At 39.1% G+C, this 16,651-nt stretch overlaps 1 protein-coding gene across 1 annotated transcript in view; it reads right to left on the reverse strand.

Annotated features, from left to right (window-relative positions):
• Positions 1-16,651, reverse strand: part of LOC111337935 (uncharacterized) — a 42,618-nt gene that overhangs the window by 19,064 nt on the left and 6,903 nt on the right. Inside the window, 11 exon segments of the mRNA XM_088753403.1 lie at positions 1,034-1,204; positions 1,489-1,544; positions 3,251-3,295; positions 4,928-4,972; positions 7,391-7,435; positions 10,357-10,401; positions 11,754-11,852; positions 12,377-12,584; positions 12,796-12,884; positions 13,721-13,801; positions 14,146-14,322. Coding sequence (XP_088609529.1) covers positions 1,034-1,204; positions 1,489-1,544; positions 3,251-3,295; positions 4,928-4,972; positions 7,391-7,435; positions 10,357-10,401; positions 11,754-11,852; positions 12,377-12,584; positions 12,796-12,884; positions 13,721-13,801; positions 14,146-14,322 — 1,061 coding nt within the window.

A 16,651-nucleotide genomic window follows, 5' to 3' on the forward strand; every position in this document is an offset into this window, starting at 1 on the left:
AAGTTACCCCTACTTTTAAAAAAGGCCTTCAAACAAGTTTAAACAATTTAAGTCCCATTTCTATTCTATCTATATTCAATAAACTATTGGAAAGATTGATGTACAAGAGAAAATTAGATTCTTTTAGAAAAGAAAAAAAGTACTTTATTGCAAGCAGGTAAGTTTCCGTGCAAGGCACTCCAGGAATCATCCTAATATAGGCATCAAAGACTTGTTACAACATGCAATTGACTGCCATGAATTTTCTTCTGATATATTTTTGGATTTCAGTAAAGCCTTTGGTACTGTTAATCATAACATCTTAACTGAAAAACTTGATCACGAAGGCATGTAGTGAAAAAAGATTGGTTCACTTGATATTTCTTAGCTTTCTCGATTAATTATCTTGTTTAACGAGCTATAAAATGATGGTTTACTCTCCTAAATTAGAATTGCGTGACAAGTGCAGTTGAGAGAAGCTGTCACAGTGGTAGATTTCAAAAGGCATTCACGATGAAAATATGGCAGTGCCCAAAGATTTTGTTAATGATTTTCAGAAATGAAGTGATGAACTAGAAAGAGGCATTCAAAGTGTTGTGGCTTTCTGGTAAAGGGAGATATTTTACCGCAAAGTTATCAAATATTTGAGTGAATCGGAAAGTTTAGGAAAACGCTAATTTATTCCCATCTGTTGATTGACAAGCTGTGAATCAAATCGATTGAAACTTGCATCGTACATTTATTAGGGATATGACAATAGGTATGGAAACCGTCAGAGTAATTTGTCAAAAACAATTACAGTAAGAGCTTCTTACATTTTACCTATTTTGAGGCGATTTGTCAGTGAAAACCTGAAAAAATCGGGGGTGGCCTATCTCCCCCCGGAAATAACCAAAACAGAAACCAATTTGTCATTTTGAGTTTTGGGGTAGATCCTTTGAACTGTGAGATGGCATGTGTCACGACTGCCTGGTGCTCTCGTGGACACGTTCTTAACTTTGTTCAAAATAAATGACTCGCTTTTCTTTTCGATTTTCCTGGTATTTATTCTTACCTTCACGAATTCTGGATCCTCGGTAACTATGTAGAACATGATGGCAGAGTACTCATCAAAAGTGTCAAGGCATAATTTCTTGCTGCTCTCACGTAACAGTTCAGTGGATACAAGATCCTGATGTTTGGTGATAACTTCGAGAATGGCAGACTTGTTGACACGTTTATCTCTCTGGGAATGAAAATACCAAGTCTAATTTTAGATCAGAAGACTAAATATATATACCTATTAAAACTTGAATTTCCTGATGCTTTCATTTTACTGTTTGACCACTAAAGTTGATTTAAGCATAATAAATGTTCTCCTCGAAAATGGCGTCAGTCTTTCAAAAGTGAGCAAAGATTTGTACGGGTTAAATGCGACTGAAGTAATGATCAAAATAATGCAAGATGTTCATTGCACTTACGGCTAAGTTAGGTCAAACGCCACGCCTCGTGCGTGAGCGGCATACTCACCCAAAGCCTTACTTTGATCTCTTGCAAATTGTCTAACAGATCTTTGATAGCTCCATCTGAAACAGTTTCAGTATGAACAACAGTAACAGGAATTATTAAAATTTCAACTCCGGATTTTGCATTCCGAGTGTTCTGATTGGTTCATTTAACTCCGGTCATGAGATTTTAAAGCATAACTCAGACACAAGGCGTGATTGGATACAAGCTATTCACCATATTTGCTTCTATACCCATGGAAAACTGCAACCCCTTCCTATCCTGTCAAATAGCGCCACACGGGGCAAATTCCTAGATTTGTGAAAGGTCTTTGGTTTGAAGGAAACGAAGAGGACACTTTGAACACCCAAAACAAACAAGATTTTATTTTTCGGACGTTGCCAAATTTTCTATTTAAACTGCTGACTCTGTTTTAAGTCTTTATTTCTCGCTTCGCGGTTAAATTGAAAGACCTTCAGAAATTTTCAGAAATTTTGTAAACCAAGACGCGTAGCCGAGTGGTTGACAGGCTTTTTTCGTGTTCTCCCAACATCCCGCATGGTTTATTAGCCGGTAAATTGATAGAAAATGTGGTTTATTGCTTAAATATGGAATTGAATTGCGACAAGTGTTGATAGCTGAAAAAAATCTTGCTGAAAATATGAAACCTTCAAGGTTTAATCAAATTTCACAAGGCAATTTTCCATTTACGCTAGCTGAATACGAGATTGGTTATATCGGCGCTACGTGACTCTTTGGATATTTAGCATCTCACAAGTATCCAACGTGCGCTCATGGAATCATCGTTAAGTATTCCCCGAGGTCGGAGAATAAAATATATACCTATTGACTGAGCTGTAGGGCCAGACGGAAAGATATTTGGCTCGAGGTCATGACGTCCGCCCTGACTAAACTCAGCTGAAGTAAAGGCAGGCTCTCGGCTTATTGCTGCATACATATGTACATACGTAACTGAAATGGTTTGAATCTCAACAGCTCTGGGTTAAGGTGATTCCTCAGTATTACACTACGTATTTTCATCTGGAAATCACATCACGTATTTAGGTAAATAGGCGCGTGCACATTTCGAGAACATTGTATCGGTTTTTTTTATACTCAATGGAGGTGGTTAAACAGGTAAGATAGTCTTTTTCTCTGGAATGAACACGGTGACCTTTCATATCATAATCTTAGTGTACAAATGGGATATTTGGACAAATTAATTCCATACGCAAGAGGCTTTCTACCCATCAAGTGCTTTTTCGAGCTATTTTTTCTAAAAACCTCTACCTCCAGCTACCGTAAGACGTATCGTGAACCGATGAAATAATGCAAATAATAAGTACCAGTACAAGCATAAATGAAATAAGATTGGCAATCTCATCCATTTTAGTAAGTAGGGTGGCCTATCTTTTCCAACTGAAGGTCTCGAAACAGAGATTGGTGCGAACAATTTAAGATATGTTTAAAAAAAATTGTTGGACAAGTTTCTTTCTGAGGAATTACCCCTATGGCTCAAGTCTGTACTCGAGCGTATTGCGCCCCCCCCCCCCCACCCCCCATCATCCTCAGCCTGGAGCTTATCCCGATTTCCATGTAGCATGAAGCGACTAACAGTGTCAATACTCCTCCCATGGATGAGATGCTAGTCCATTGCTAGGCCACTGCGTCTCCCAAAATTATCTTGAAAGGAAGTATTTATTTGTAGTAAAAAAAAGAAAAATGGGGGGTGAAGGCAAGGTTTTTAGCCCGTCAGAGTTTAAAATGATTACTTTTAAATACGTACCAGTTTGGTTTGTTGGTGACGTTGTGCTAGCATTAGCTGAGGCATCTGTAATGAAAGATATTGCTAAACGTTTGGTATTCGAGGCAGATTTCTCATAAGGCAAAGCAAAAACATTTCATGCAACGGGGTTATTGAGTAATATACAATGAAATATATGAAGTTCATATATTTTGAACTGCGGTATTAGATACATATGATGCACGATCCTCGCAGTAGATAGCCGCTATTAAAGCAATAGCGAAAATCAGACCTGAAAAAAATCAGGCCTGTACGGGATTCGAACCACTGACCTATATATTTATCACTTTCACGGTTTTATTACGAATCAACGGCCTGCTCCCAGTTGGCTTGTTAGCTCAATTGGTAGAGCGTTGCACTAGTATCGCAGAGGTCAGTGGTTCGAATCCCGTACAGGCCTGATTTTTTTTTTTTTTTTTTTTTTTTTTTTTCAGATCTGATTCTCGCTATTGCTTTAATAGCGCTATCTACTGCGAGGATCGTGCATCATATGTATCTAATACCGCAGTTCAAAATATGTGAACTTCATATATTTCATTGCATATTTATCACTTTCACCGGTTTATTACGAATCAACTCAACGGCCTGCTCCCAGTTGGATTGTTAGCTCAATTGGTAGAGCGCTGCACTAGTATCGCAGAGGTCAGTGGTTCGAATCCCGTACAGGCCTGATTTGTTTTCAGGTCTGATTTTCGCTATTGCTTTAATAGCGCTATCTACTGCGAGGATCGTGCATCATATGCTATTGAGTAAGTTAGTCATCATCCATAAGTGCCAAAGGAATAGGCGACGAGTTCGAAGATGATGAAGTGATCGTGGGACAAACATTAAAACCGCTGAGCTAAGTAAGTAGATAGAAGAAAATCCCAACCTTTCTTAACAAATCTTACAATAAACTGATGACTGACCTTTTCATTACGTAAAAGAAAGTTAGAACAAGGATTTAAAACTATCGACTAGCCTACGAGCAGACTTTCGCACTACAGCTCGAACGTTCGTTCGCCCGAATAAAAAAAAAAAAGCTTTGAGAAAAGCGAGCGGGCGAGAGGCCTAAAAGCGATCTGGCCTTGATAATAAGGATCGCAGGTCTTTGGTTTGAAGGAAACGAAGAGGACACTTTGAACACCCAAAACAAACAAGATTTTATTTTTCGGAAGTTGCCAAATTTTCTATTTAAACTGCTGACTCTGTTTTAAGTCTTTATTTCTCGCTTCGCGGTTAAATTGAAAGACCTTCAGAAATTTTCAGAAATTTTGTAAACCAAGACGCGCAGCCGAGTGGTTGACAGGCTTTTTTCGTGTTCTCCCAACATCCCGCATGGTTTATTAGCCGCTAAATTGATAAAAAATTGTTGGACAAGTTTCTTTCTGAGGAATTACCCCTATGGCTTAAGTCTGTACTCGAGCGTATTGCGCCCCCCCCCCCCCACCCCCCATCATCCTCAGCCTGGAGCTTATCCCGATTTCCATGTAGCATGAAGCGACTAACAGTGTCAATACTCCTCCCATGGATGAGATGCTAGTCCATTGCTAGGCCACTGCGTCTCCCAAAATTATCTTGAAAGGAAGTATTTATTTGTAGTAAAAAAAAGAAAAATGGGGGGTGAAGGCAAGGTTTTTAGCCCGTCAGAGTTTAAAATGATTACTTTTAAATACGTACCAGTTTGGTTTGTTGGTGACGTTGTGCTAGCATTAGCTGAGGCATCTGTAATGAAAGATATTGCTAAACGTTTGGTATTCGAGGCAGATTTCTCATAAGGCAAAGCAAAAACATTTCATGCAACGGGGTTATTGAGTAATATACAATGAAATATATGAAGTTCATATATTTTGAACTGCGGTATTAGATACATATGATGCACGATCCTCGCAGTAGATAGCGCTATTAAAGCAATAGCGAAAATCAGACCTGAAAAAAATCAGGCCTGTACGGGATTCGAACCACTGACCTATATATTTATCACTTTCACGGTTTTATTACGAATCATCGGCCTGCTCCCAGTTGGCTTGTTAGCTCAATTGGTAGAGCGTTGCACTAGTATCGCAGAGGTCAGTGGTTCGAATCCCGTACAGGCCTGATTTTTTTTTTTTTTTTTTTTTTTTTTTTTCAGATCTGATTCTCGCTATTGCTTTAATAGCGCTATCTACTGCGAGGATCGTGCATCATATGTATCTAATACCGCAGTTCAAAATATGTGAACTTCATATATTTCATTGCATATTTATCACTTTCACCGGTTTATTACGAATCAACTCAACGGCCTGCTCCCAGTTGGCTTGTTAGCTCAATTGGTAGAGCGCTGCACTAGTATCGCAGAGGTCAGTGGTTCGAATCCCGTACAGGCCTGATTTGTTTTCAGGTCTGATTTTCGCTATTGCTTTAATAGCGCTATCTACTGCGAGGATCGTGCATCATATGTATCTAATACCGCAGTTCAAAATATGTGAACTTCATATATTTCATTGCATATTTATCACTTTCACTGGTTTATTACGAATCAACTCAACGGCCTGCTCCCAGTTGGCTTGTTAGCTCAATTGGTAGAGCGCTGCACTAGTATCGCAGAGGTCAGTGGTTCGAATCCCGTACAGGCCTGATTTGTTTACAGGCCTGATTTTTTTTTTTTTTTTTTTTTTTTTTTTTTTCAGATCTGATTCTCGCTATTGCTTTAATAGCGCTATCTACTGCGAGGATCGTGCATCATATGTATCTAATACCGCAGTTCAAAATATGTGAACTTCATATATTTCATTGCATATTTATCACTTTCACTGGTTTATTACGAATCAACTCAACGGCCTGCTCCCAGTTGGCTTGTTAGCTCAATTGGTAGAGCGCTGCACTAGTATCGCAGAGGTCAGTGGTTCGAATCCCGTACAGGCCTGATTTGTTTTCAGGTCTGATTTTCGCTATTGCTTTAATAGCGCTATCTACTGCGAGGATCGTGCATCATATGTATCTAATACCGCAGTTCAAAATATGTGAACTTCATATATTTCATTGCATATTTATCACTTTCACTGGTTTATTACGAATCAACTCAACGGCCTGCTCCCAGTTGGCTTGTTAGCTCAATTGGTAGAGCGCTGCACTAGTATCGCAGAGGTCAGTGGTTCGAATCCCGTACAGGCCTGATTTGTTTTCAGGTCTGATTTTCGCTATTGCTTTAATAGCGCTATCTACTGCGAGGATCGTGCATCATATGCTATTGAGTAAGTTAGTCATCATCCATAAGTGCCAAAGGAATAGGCGACGAGTTCGAAGATGATGAAGTGATCGTGGGACAAACATTAAAACCGCTGAGCTAAGTAAGTAGATAGAAGAAAATCCCAACCTTTCTTAACAAATCTTACAATAAACTGATGACTGACCTTTTCATTACGTAAAAGAAAGTTAGAACAAGGATTTAAAACTATCGACTAGCCTACGAGCAGACTTTCGCACTACAGCTCGAACGTTCGTTCGCCCGAATAAGAAAAAAAAAGCTTTGAGAAAAGCGAGCGGGCGAGAGGCCTAAAAGCGATCTGGCCTTGATAATAAGGATCGCAGGTCTTTGGTTTGAAGGAAACGAAGAGGACACTTTGAACACCCAAAACAAACAAGATTTTATTTTTCGGACGTTGCCAAATTTTCTATTTAAACTGCTGACTCTGTTTTAAGTCTTTATTTCTCGCTTCGCGGTTAAATTGAAAGACCTTCAGAAATTTTCAGAAATTTTGTAAACCAAGACGCGCAGCCGAGTGGTTGACAGGCTTTTTTCGTGTTCTCCCAACATCCCGCATGGTTTATTAGCCGCTAAATTGATAAAAAATTGTTGGACAAGTTTCTTTCTGAGGAATTACCCCTATGGCTTAAGTCTGTACTCGAGCGTATTGCGCCCCCCCCCCCCCACCCCCCATCATCCTCAGCCTGGAGCTTATCCCGATTTCCATGTAGCATGAAGCGACTAACAGTGTCAATACTCCTCCCATGGATGAGATGCTAGTCCATTGCTAGGCCACTGCGTCTCCCAAAATTATCTTGAAAGGAAGTATTTATTTGTAGTAAAAAAAAGAAAAATGGGGGGTGAAGGCAAGGTTTTTAGCCCGTCAGAGTTTAAAATGATTACTTTTAAATACGTACCAGTTTGGTTTGTTGGTGACGTTGTGCTAGCATTAGCTGAGGCATCTGTAATGAAAGATATTGCTAAACGTTTGGTATTCGAGGCAGATTTCTCATAAGGCAAAGCAAAAACATTTCATGCAACGGGGTTATTGAGTATTGTGATGAAATCGATTTGGAATTCCGCTACATTTTTACAAGTGACTCTTTATATACCATTTTACACGTTTTTACAATTCTTGTATTCGTTTTATAGTAGTTTTTAGTGCGTCGAACGTGACTACGAGACGTTATGTCTAGCAAACTGACTCAATCGGTTATTGAGTAATATACAATGAAATATATGAAGTTCATATATTTTGAACTGCGGTATTAGATACATATGATGCACGATCCTCGCAGTAGATAGCGCTATTAAAGCAATAGCGAAAATCAGACCTGAAAAAAATCAGGCCTGTACGGGATTCGAACCACTGACCTATATATTTATCACTTTCACGGTTTTATTACGAATCATCGGCCTGCTCCCAGTTGGCTTGTTAGCTCAATTGGTAGAGCGTTGCACTAGTATCGCAGAGGTCAGTGGTTCGAATCCCGTACAGGCCTGATTTTTTTTTTTTTTTTTTTTTTTTTTCAGATCTGATTCTCGCTATTGCTTTAATAGCGCTATCTACTGCGAGGATCGTGCATCATATGTATCTAATACCGCAGTTCAAAATATGTGAACTTCATATATTTCATTGCATATTTATCACTTTCACCGGTTTATTACGAATCAACTCAACGGCCTGCTCCCAGTTGGCTTGTTAGCTCAATTGGTAGAGCGCTGCACTAGTATCGCAGAGGTCAGTGGTTCGAATCCCGTACAGGCCTGATTTGTTTTCAGGTCTGATTTTCGCTATTGCTTTAATAGCGCTATCTACTGCGAGGATCGTGCATCATATGTATCTAATACCGCAGTTCAAAATATGTGAACTTCATATATTTCATTGCATATTTATCACTTTCACTGGTTTATTACGAATCAACTCAACGGCCTGCTCCCAGTTGGCTTGTTAGCTCAATTGGTAGAGCGCTGCACTAGTATCGCAGAGGTCAGTGGTTCGAATCCCGTACAGGCCTGATTTGTTTTCAGGTCTGATTTTCGCTATTGCTTTAATAGCGCTATCTACTGCGAGGATCGTGCATCATATGCTATTGAGTAAGTTAGTCATCATCCATAAGTGCCAAAGGAATAGGCGACGAGTTCGAAGATGATGAAGTGATCGTGGGACAAACATTAAAACCGCTGAGCTAAGTAAGTAGATAGAAGAAAATCCCAACCTTTCTTAACAAATCTTACAATAAACTGATGACTGACCTTTTCATTACGTAAAAGAAAGTTAGAACAAGGATTTAAAACTATCGACTAGCCTACGAGCAGACTTTCGCACTACAGCTCGAACGTTCGTTCGCCCGAATAAGAAAAAAAAAGCTTTGAGAAAAGCGAGCGGGCGAGAGGCCTAAAAGCGATCTGGCCTTGATAATAAGGATCGCAGGTCTTTGGTTTGAAGGAAACGAAGAGGACACTTTGAACACCCAAAACAAACAAGATTTTATTTTTCGGACGTTGCCAAATTTTCTATTTAAACTGCTGACTCTGTTTTAAGTCTTTATTTCTCGCTTCGCGGTTAAATTGAAAGACCTTCAGAAATTTTCAGAAATTTTGTAAACCAAGACGCGCAGCCGAGTGGTTGACAGGCTTTTTTCGTGTTCTCCCAACATCCCGCATGGTTTATTAGCCGCTAAATTGATAGAAAATGTGGTTTATTGCTTAAATATGGAATTGAATTGCGACAAGTGTTGATAGCTGAAAAAAATCTTGCTGAAAATATGAAACGTTCAAGGTTTAATCAAATTTCACAAGGCAATTTTCCATTTACGCTAGCTGAATACGAGATTGGTTATATCGGCGCTACGTGACTCTTTGGATATTTAGCATCTCACATGTATCCAACGTGCGCTCATGGAATCATCGTTAAGTATTCCCCGAGGTCGGAGAATAAAATATATACCTATTGACTGAGCTGTAGGGCCAGACGGAAAGATATTTGGCTCGAGGTCATGACGTCCGCCCTGACTAAACTCAGCTGAAGTAAAGGCAGGCTCTCGGCTTATTGCTGCATGCATATGTACATACGTAACTGAAATGGTTTGAATCTCAACAGCTTTGGGTTAAGGTGATTCCTCAGTATTACACTACGTATTTTCATCTGGAAATCACATCACGTATTTAGGTAAATAGGCGCGTGCACACTTCGAGAACATTGTATCGGTTTTTTTTTATAATCAATGGAGGTGGTTAAACAGGTACGATAGTCTTTTTCTCTGGAATGAACACGGTGACCTTTCATATCATAATCTTGGTGTACAAATGGGATATTTGGACAAATTAATTCCATACGCAAGACTTTCTACCCATCAAGTGCTTTTTCGAGCTATTTTTTCTAAAAACCTCTACCTCCAGCTACCGTTAGACGTATCGTGAACGGATGAAATAACGCAAATGATAAGTACCAGTACAAGCATAAATGGAATAAGATTGGCAATCTCATCCATTTTAGTAAGTAGGGTGGCCTATCTTTTCCTACTGAAGGTCTCGAAACAGAGATTGGTGCGAGCACTTTAAGATATGTTTAAAAAGAATTGTTGGACAAGTTTATTTCTGAGGAATTACCCCTATGGCTTAAGTCTGTACTCGAGCCTATTGCACCCCCCTTCCCCATCATCCTCAGCCTGGAGCTTACCCCGGTTTCCCTGTAGCATGAAGCGACTAACAGTGTCAATACTCCACCCATGGATGAGATGCTAGTCCATTGCTAGGCCACTGCGTCTCCCAAAATTATCTTGAAAGGAAGTGTTTATTTGTAGTAAAAAGAAGAAAAATGGGGGGTGAAGGCAAGGTTTTTAGCCCGTCAGAGTTTAAAATGATTACTTTAAATGCGTACCAGTTTGGTTTGTTGGTGACGTTGTGCTAGCATTAGCTGAGGCATCTGTAATGAAAGATATTGCTAAACGTTTGGTATTCGAGGCAGATTTCTCATAAGGCAAAGCAAAAACATTTCATGCAACGGGGTTATTGAGTAAGTTAGTCATCATCCATACGTGCCAAAGGCATAGGCGACGAGTTCGAAGATGATGAAGTGATCGTGGAACAAACATTAAAACCGCTGAGCTAAGTAAGTAGATAGAAGAAAATCCCAATCTTTCTTAACAAATCTTAAAATAAACTGATGACTGCCCTTTTCATTACGTAAAGGAAAGTTAGAACAAGGACTTAAAACTATCGACTAGCCTACAAGCAGAAACTTTCGTACTACAGCTCGAGCGTTCGTTCGCCCGAATAAAAAGAAAAAAGCTTTGAGAAAAGCGAGCAGGCGAGAGGCCTAAAAGCGATCTGGCCTTGATAATAAGGATCGCAGCGCCAGTGGGCAAGATGAAGCGAATCCTGTCTTCTGATTGGCTACCCGCTCGGGATTACCCGCATCGATCCCGCTCATGAAAAAAATTGAATTAGAACTACGTTCGTAATTCTTGTACAATGTCAGCGATGGAAACGCAAACAGCGACAGAAGATAGTCAAAACAAAGAAAACAGAAACGACTCTCGTGAGTTTGTTGTTCTACAAACACAGTTGGCTTTCTTTCCCGACTCTCGAAGTAAACAAGTCATTCCTAATTCTCAATGAAGCGAGATCTTTTTGCAATGTATTATATCCTTTATTAAATAAGCTTTTTCGGTCAAGATGGCTGGATATTAGCCTCGTTTTTTTTTCACATTTTTATGGACCTTGGTCCATAAAAATGCAAAACAAGAACTCGGGACGTTTTGACCCCAAGTTTGGTCAATAACTCATAGGTCGTAAAGCCAGTTTTTTTCTGATTCCAACCTGTAGATAGGTTTCAATATTTTGACAACTTGATAGTTAAAACTGAGTGTCGAATCATAAGCCAATTAGAATTTGAGAAAAGTATAACAAACAGTAAGCAAACCTCAGGTGGAGAAGTTTCGATCAGATATTACGCCGCAAAAATTTGCAATGTATCTTTTTAATATTCCCGATTTTGTGAATGCCCCTTCAGTTTAAAATCTGCAACTGGCAGATCAAGCCTTGTATCGATGGATAAATTATTTGAAATGTCAAATCGCGATGAAAGCCACAGATAAATATTGTTTGGGGTATGCCAGATCCCATGCAGGCCTCTCACTGGGCAGCCTTACTCAATGCCTTAGACTTGCCCGCAAGCGGAGACACGCTCATGCCTGGGTAATTTTCTTAGATTAATAAGTTTTGTTGAGCACACTTCTTACTTGGCACACAGACGCTGCTTATACACAAACAAACCTGTTGTTTTATTTGAAGAAGCAATGGTGCGGTTGTAGTTGGGTCTTGGTGGCCATTTGTAAAGTTTTGTATTATTATATGCTCCCGCAGTCTCCTTTGCTGTAAGAAAAGAGAAACTACCCATTATGTTGCTTTTTCAAGCTGTTAAAGCAAATAGTTTGTGCACAAATGTTCGATCTACAGATCCTTTCGATGTTTACCGTCTTGTGGTTAAACTTTTAATCTTTTGGATTTATCCCTCGTGGTTACTTTATTTGACTACATCGGATTTATATCGAGTACCATTTTCGGCATTCGTGATAAGAGGAAGCGCGACATCTTTGGATCATAACCTACGTCATTTAATGATGTTACGCCATCTGTTTTATACAGACTTGCACAGTTATGAAACATGGAAAAGGGGGTTATACCTATTTGAGTATTGAAACAGGGAATATTCTTTCAGAAATGTATTTCTTTAATCCGTCTTAAAATGCGCATTTTTTACACAAACGTTCTTTTTTATCCGGCAACTTAGGTTAAGTAATTAACTGTTACACAGTCAACAAGTGTAACTTAACTTTACAAACTTTGATCTATCTCAGATATTTTAAAATAGGTTCTTTACGTGTTTCTTTGGTTACCTTCCAAGAGAAAATAGCCATCCTCTGCTGGTATTTCACTGCAACGGTTGCTTACACCATGTTTCAACGATAAAGTCCCAGCAGCAATCTCTCCTTCAGGTGCTATTATCTGAATGACTCCTCCTGCTCCGCCACCCAAAAGTTGGTCATCACTGTCTTGTCCGCTCCCTCCATCCACAATTAGTTTTCCGTTTTGATGTATAATTACCTTTGATTAATCATAGCAGAGTTTTTGTTGAGTTTCAACACTAACTACAATAAATTTGAAATGGGTAGAATTCGAATTGCTATTGAAATCCCATTTACCTTATGTATCTAATAATTATTATTTCATACAAAACTGAACTCTATCATCGATCTATATATCAGAGGTCCTTTGACAGTAACCACACCTGATTATATTAATTCAGGTTACTGACCTTAGATGCGTTAAGGCGAATAAGTCCTCCTGAGCCCCCAGAACACGCTCCTGTGGTGTCAGTTTGGGCTTCAGCTATAATAGGGGCACCTAGAATTGAATCAATGTCACATTTTCTATTAACGCCACTTAAACAACAAATAACAAATAACCATTAATTTCCCTAGCTAGGAAGATGAATCGTTTCCTAAATCTAAGTCTGCAGCCTGAACTTTTTTGGCGTCAAAATAGAATTTTCGTAAATCTCGAGACTGACATTTGTTGAGCCCGATACTAACATGAATTATATGTGTAGTATGGGGCTAGTGTCTGAGTAGTATACAGCCGTGATAATTTTGGTTTCATGTAAAGTGCTTTTTTCTTAAGGATTGCAGTTTTCCCATGAAGGCTGCATTGCACTAATCAAATTTTGAAAGACGAACTTCGGTGCAGCAAACTATTCTCCTATGGTTAACTTTCGTCTGTGGAACTGACGGAACAGTTCAAAAGACAAACAAAGAATGTGTTTGTGGATGGTGCTGTTGTGGACTAGACGGTTGGCCTGATCAAACTTTAGGTAGTCCAGTTTTTTTATGCGCATTTGATCATATGTAAATGGAATTTGCGCACTAAAAATATTAAACTATTATTATTATTATTATTTTGAAATAACCGAGCACTTCGTCTGCGTTTTGGCGGATAACTCTTTACACAAAGAATAACTTTACCACGAAAGTGTCAAGTTAATCATATCGTTTGAGTAACGGATAACAAATTCAACTCATCTCATTAGCCCATGTGAGCACAGTCTTACCAATAGCAGAACATGAGACTTTTGTAACCTTCGACTTATCAATTCTCGCTCTAACTTATCATAACAACTATTCAATTGCAGCATTCGATAAATTTGGGATATTATTTAGAGGATAACATAGCAAGTTCATTACCTATGATTATCTCTCCATTAACAGCGACAAGTTCTATGGCTCCTCCACCAGAAACTTCAGCTGGTTTTTCCACGCATGAACCTGAATAAAAAAAAAAAGGAATTAGTCAGTCGTCGGATAACAACAATGCATGCACTTTTTGGCCGGAATGTATCAGGCAGTCAAGCATTTTCCGCTTCTTAACAGGACTGAAACATTTCTTTGGTTTGATAAAGCTTAATGATCGTAATACTCGCTTCTGTTTCCGAGCTTGTCGCAGGGAAATCTATGTGACAAGCAGAGTAAATATCTCGACTATTACGTGATAGATACCAGAAATAGTGATATCTGCGGCAATTCATAGGCTACATGGATGTGCTCTCATTATTTAAGTATTTTGCTCTATTTGAACAGTTGCCTTCAAATGAAAACAATAATTATCTCACCTCCACTTCCTCCTAACAGAGAGGCTGTGTTGTTTATGTCATACGGTTTAGGCAAACTAAAGAACTGGTTGCTTTGCATTTTTCTTCCTCCGTTTCCACCATGACTTGCGCCTGGTGTACATTTTCCAGTCAGTGAGATTTTCGTGTTAGTTCTTTTTAATCCCCCAGGTCCAAGTCCTAGCAATTAGTAAACCACCAATCAAAACTTCATTTGAAAAGAAGTAAATCATCATCACTCGCAAAATGTGAACATAAATAACTCCTAATGTGGGAGTATAGGCAAAAGGTCACGCCTATTCTTAGACCCTCCTATGGTTATCACGAAATTTCCCAGTTTGAAAAAGCAACCAGGGAAACTTGTAGACACATAAAAAGATGAAGGGAAATATATCCGTTCATACGTGAATGATGAAAATAGTAATGATAATAGTAGTGATCATAAACTTTACACACCCATGAAAAAAACACACAACTATATACCAGGTGATAAATCAGTGGCCCTCGTAAATAATGAGTTTTTCAAACCTTAAAACTACCAATGTTAAAAATATAACAAAAATAACATAAACGAACAGCTAAAATATGTAAGAGTGCAACTATTAACAAAAATAAATTTAAAGCTATAAATATATTGACAAAGAATTGAATTAAAAGATAAAATGGTCTGAATGCCTACAACCGTTTATTCAAACATTGATTTCTCAGTGTTAAGGAGGGGGTTTTACCACTCGCTTGGCGAATTAACAAGAGGTACCAAGACTCTGTAATTTTCTTCTTTACTCTCTACTCTTCTATTGTTGCTACTACCTTCTACTACCGCAGCTATTTCTCTTTTCTTTTTTTAGCAAGGAGTGCCCGCGTATTTAATGCAAAAATGACAGACATGTTTGGGTTAGCTGACCGTGGGAGTTTCCATAGTGCATTCGTTGTTTTGCAAAGGGGGAAATCGGGTGGCTCGCTCCGAAGCACTTGGCGAGCACCAAAGAACCAATTAAACGCCAATGATTGAGCTGCGCACGAGAATCACGCGCACAAACAGGATCTTCAGTTTGGGTAAAACTCAAGGTCAGTTTTACCAACCCAAACATGACCACCTATGAAACTAATTATTCTCGACCATAACAAGCCATTAAAATGTCTAGCACGACAAGAAGGAAATCCGCGAACTGAGCCAAGTTCAAGCATACACTAAGAATAAGTGATCAAAACTATTAATTTATCAAAATAACACGAAGGCGTAAAAAGGCGAGACTCAATAAAACAAAAGGTAAACTCCTAAAAATACTCCAAATAGCAATCCTCTAAAATACTCTACAACATTAGAGCTAGCTGTTGGGAAAACATCTTTCAGCGCGTGAGGTTTTTTTCATTCTCCTTTGTACTCCTCGCCATTTTCCTTCCTCTGATTGCCGAAAAAAGGAAAGTTTTGTTTGCTTTTGTAAAATATAACTTCGAATTGCTTATATGTGGTTCGTCTTTTTGCCCGCTGTTAAAAGATGTTGGTCCAGTAGTCGGTACTTCTTTCGCGCTTTTATATCCGCTGCTACGTATAAGTTTTCCAGTAAATTCGGGGGAGAGGGAGAGAAAGGAAAACCTTCCCCTCCCTCTCCCCTGTTGCCCATTTTTCCACTTAACACCTACTCCCTCGGCAAATATTTCCTCGCCCCTATCCTCCTCATTTACCAAATCTGAGATGGCGGCCTAATACGAAAATGTGCACTCGTGTGCTCAAAATACGCCGGCACTACAGGCTATAAGCGAACGGTCGAGTTAATTAAGTGCAAATGTGCCCAAAAATCGAACATCTTCAAAATATGGTGGCAACAGCCAAAAAAATCAATTCGACTCATATTCTCGAGTTACGTTGGCCCAAGAGTGAAACAAACCCCTGCATACTTCGTTTGGCTGAATATAGATTTATTTTCGAGAAAATCGATAACAATTGAATTCCGCCAAACTGTGGCTTTTGAGGCTCGAAACTTCAGACGCTTCTCGGAGCGTCGCGTTGCCTTCAACAAATCAAGCAGTCATTATCACAAAAAACCTTAACAGCAAAAATCTCCTGTTGTAAAAAGTCTCCCAATGCCTTTCGTTGCAGAGGAACTATCAATTATTGATTGTCAAGATTGCTCACGCGATTAAGAGAGGACACACTTTGTCTCAGCCAATCAGAATTGTGCAATTTTGCCCAGTATGTGGTAATTTTTCCAATCATACCCAAAAAATACCCGAGATACAAATGCACGTAAGGCATTGTGTGCATACATCCACAGATTATTCAAAGTTCGCATATATATAAAGATGCATAGTTTTCAGTTTGAAATTTACACCGCCCTGAGCCATCTATCAACTGCTAAATAATGACGTTGTCAATGCTGCAGGAATAAAAAAAGATTTTTGGTCTCGTCCCTTGATTGAATATGTGTCCTTTTTCCACTTTGGATCCCCTGCTTGTTGTTTTACTCACTTTAAGACATAGAGATCAAATTGGAATTCTCTCTGCTTA

Source organism: Stylophora pistillata, chromosome 3 (genome assembly GCF_964205215.1).
Source record: "Stylophora pistillata chromosome 3, jaStyPist1.2, whole genome shotgun sequence".
NCBI lineage: Eukaryota > Metazoa > Cnidaria > Anthozoa > Scleractinia > Pocilloporidae > Stylophora > Stylophora pistillata.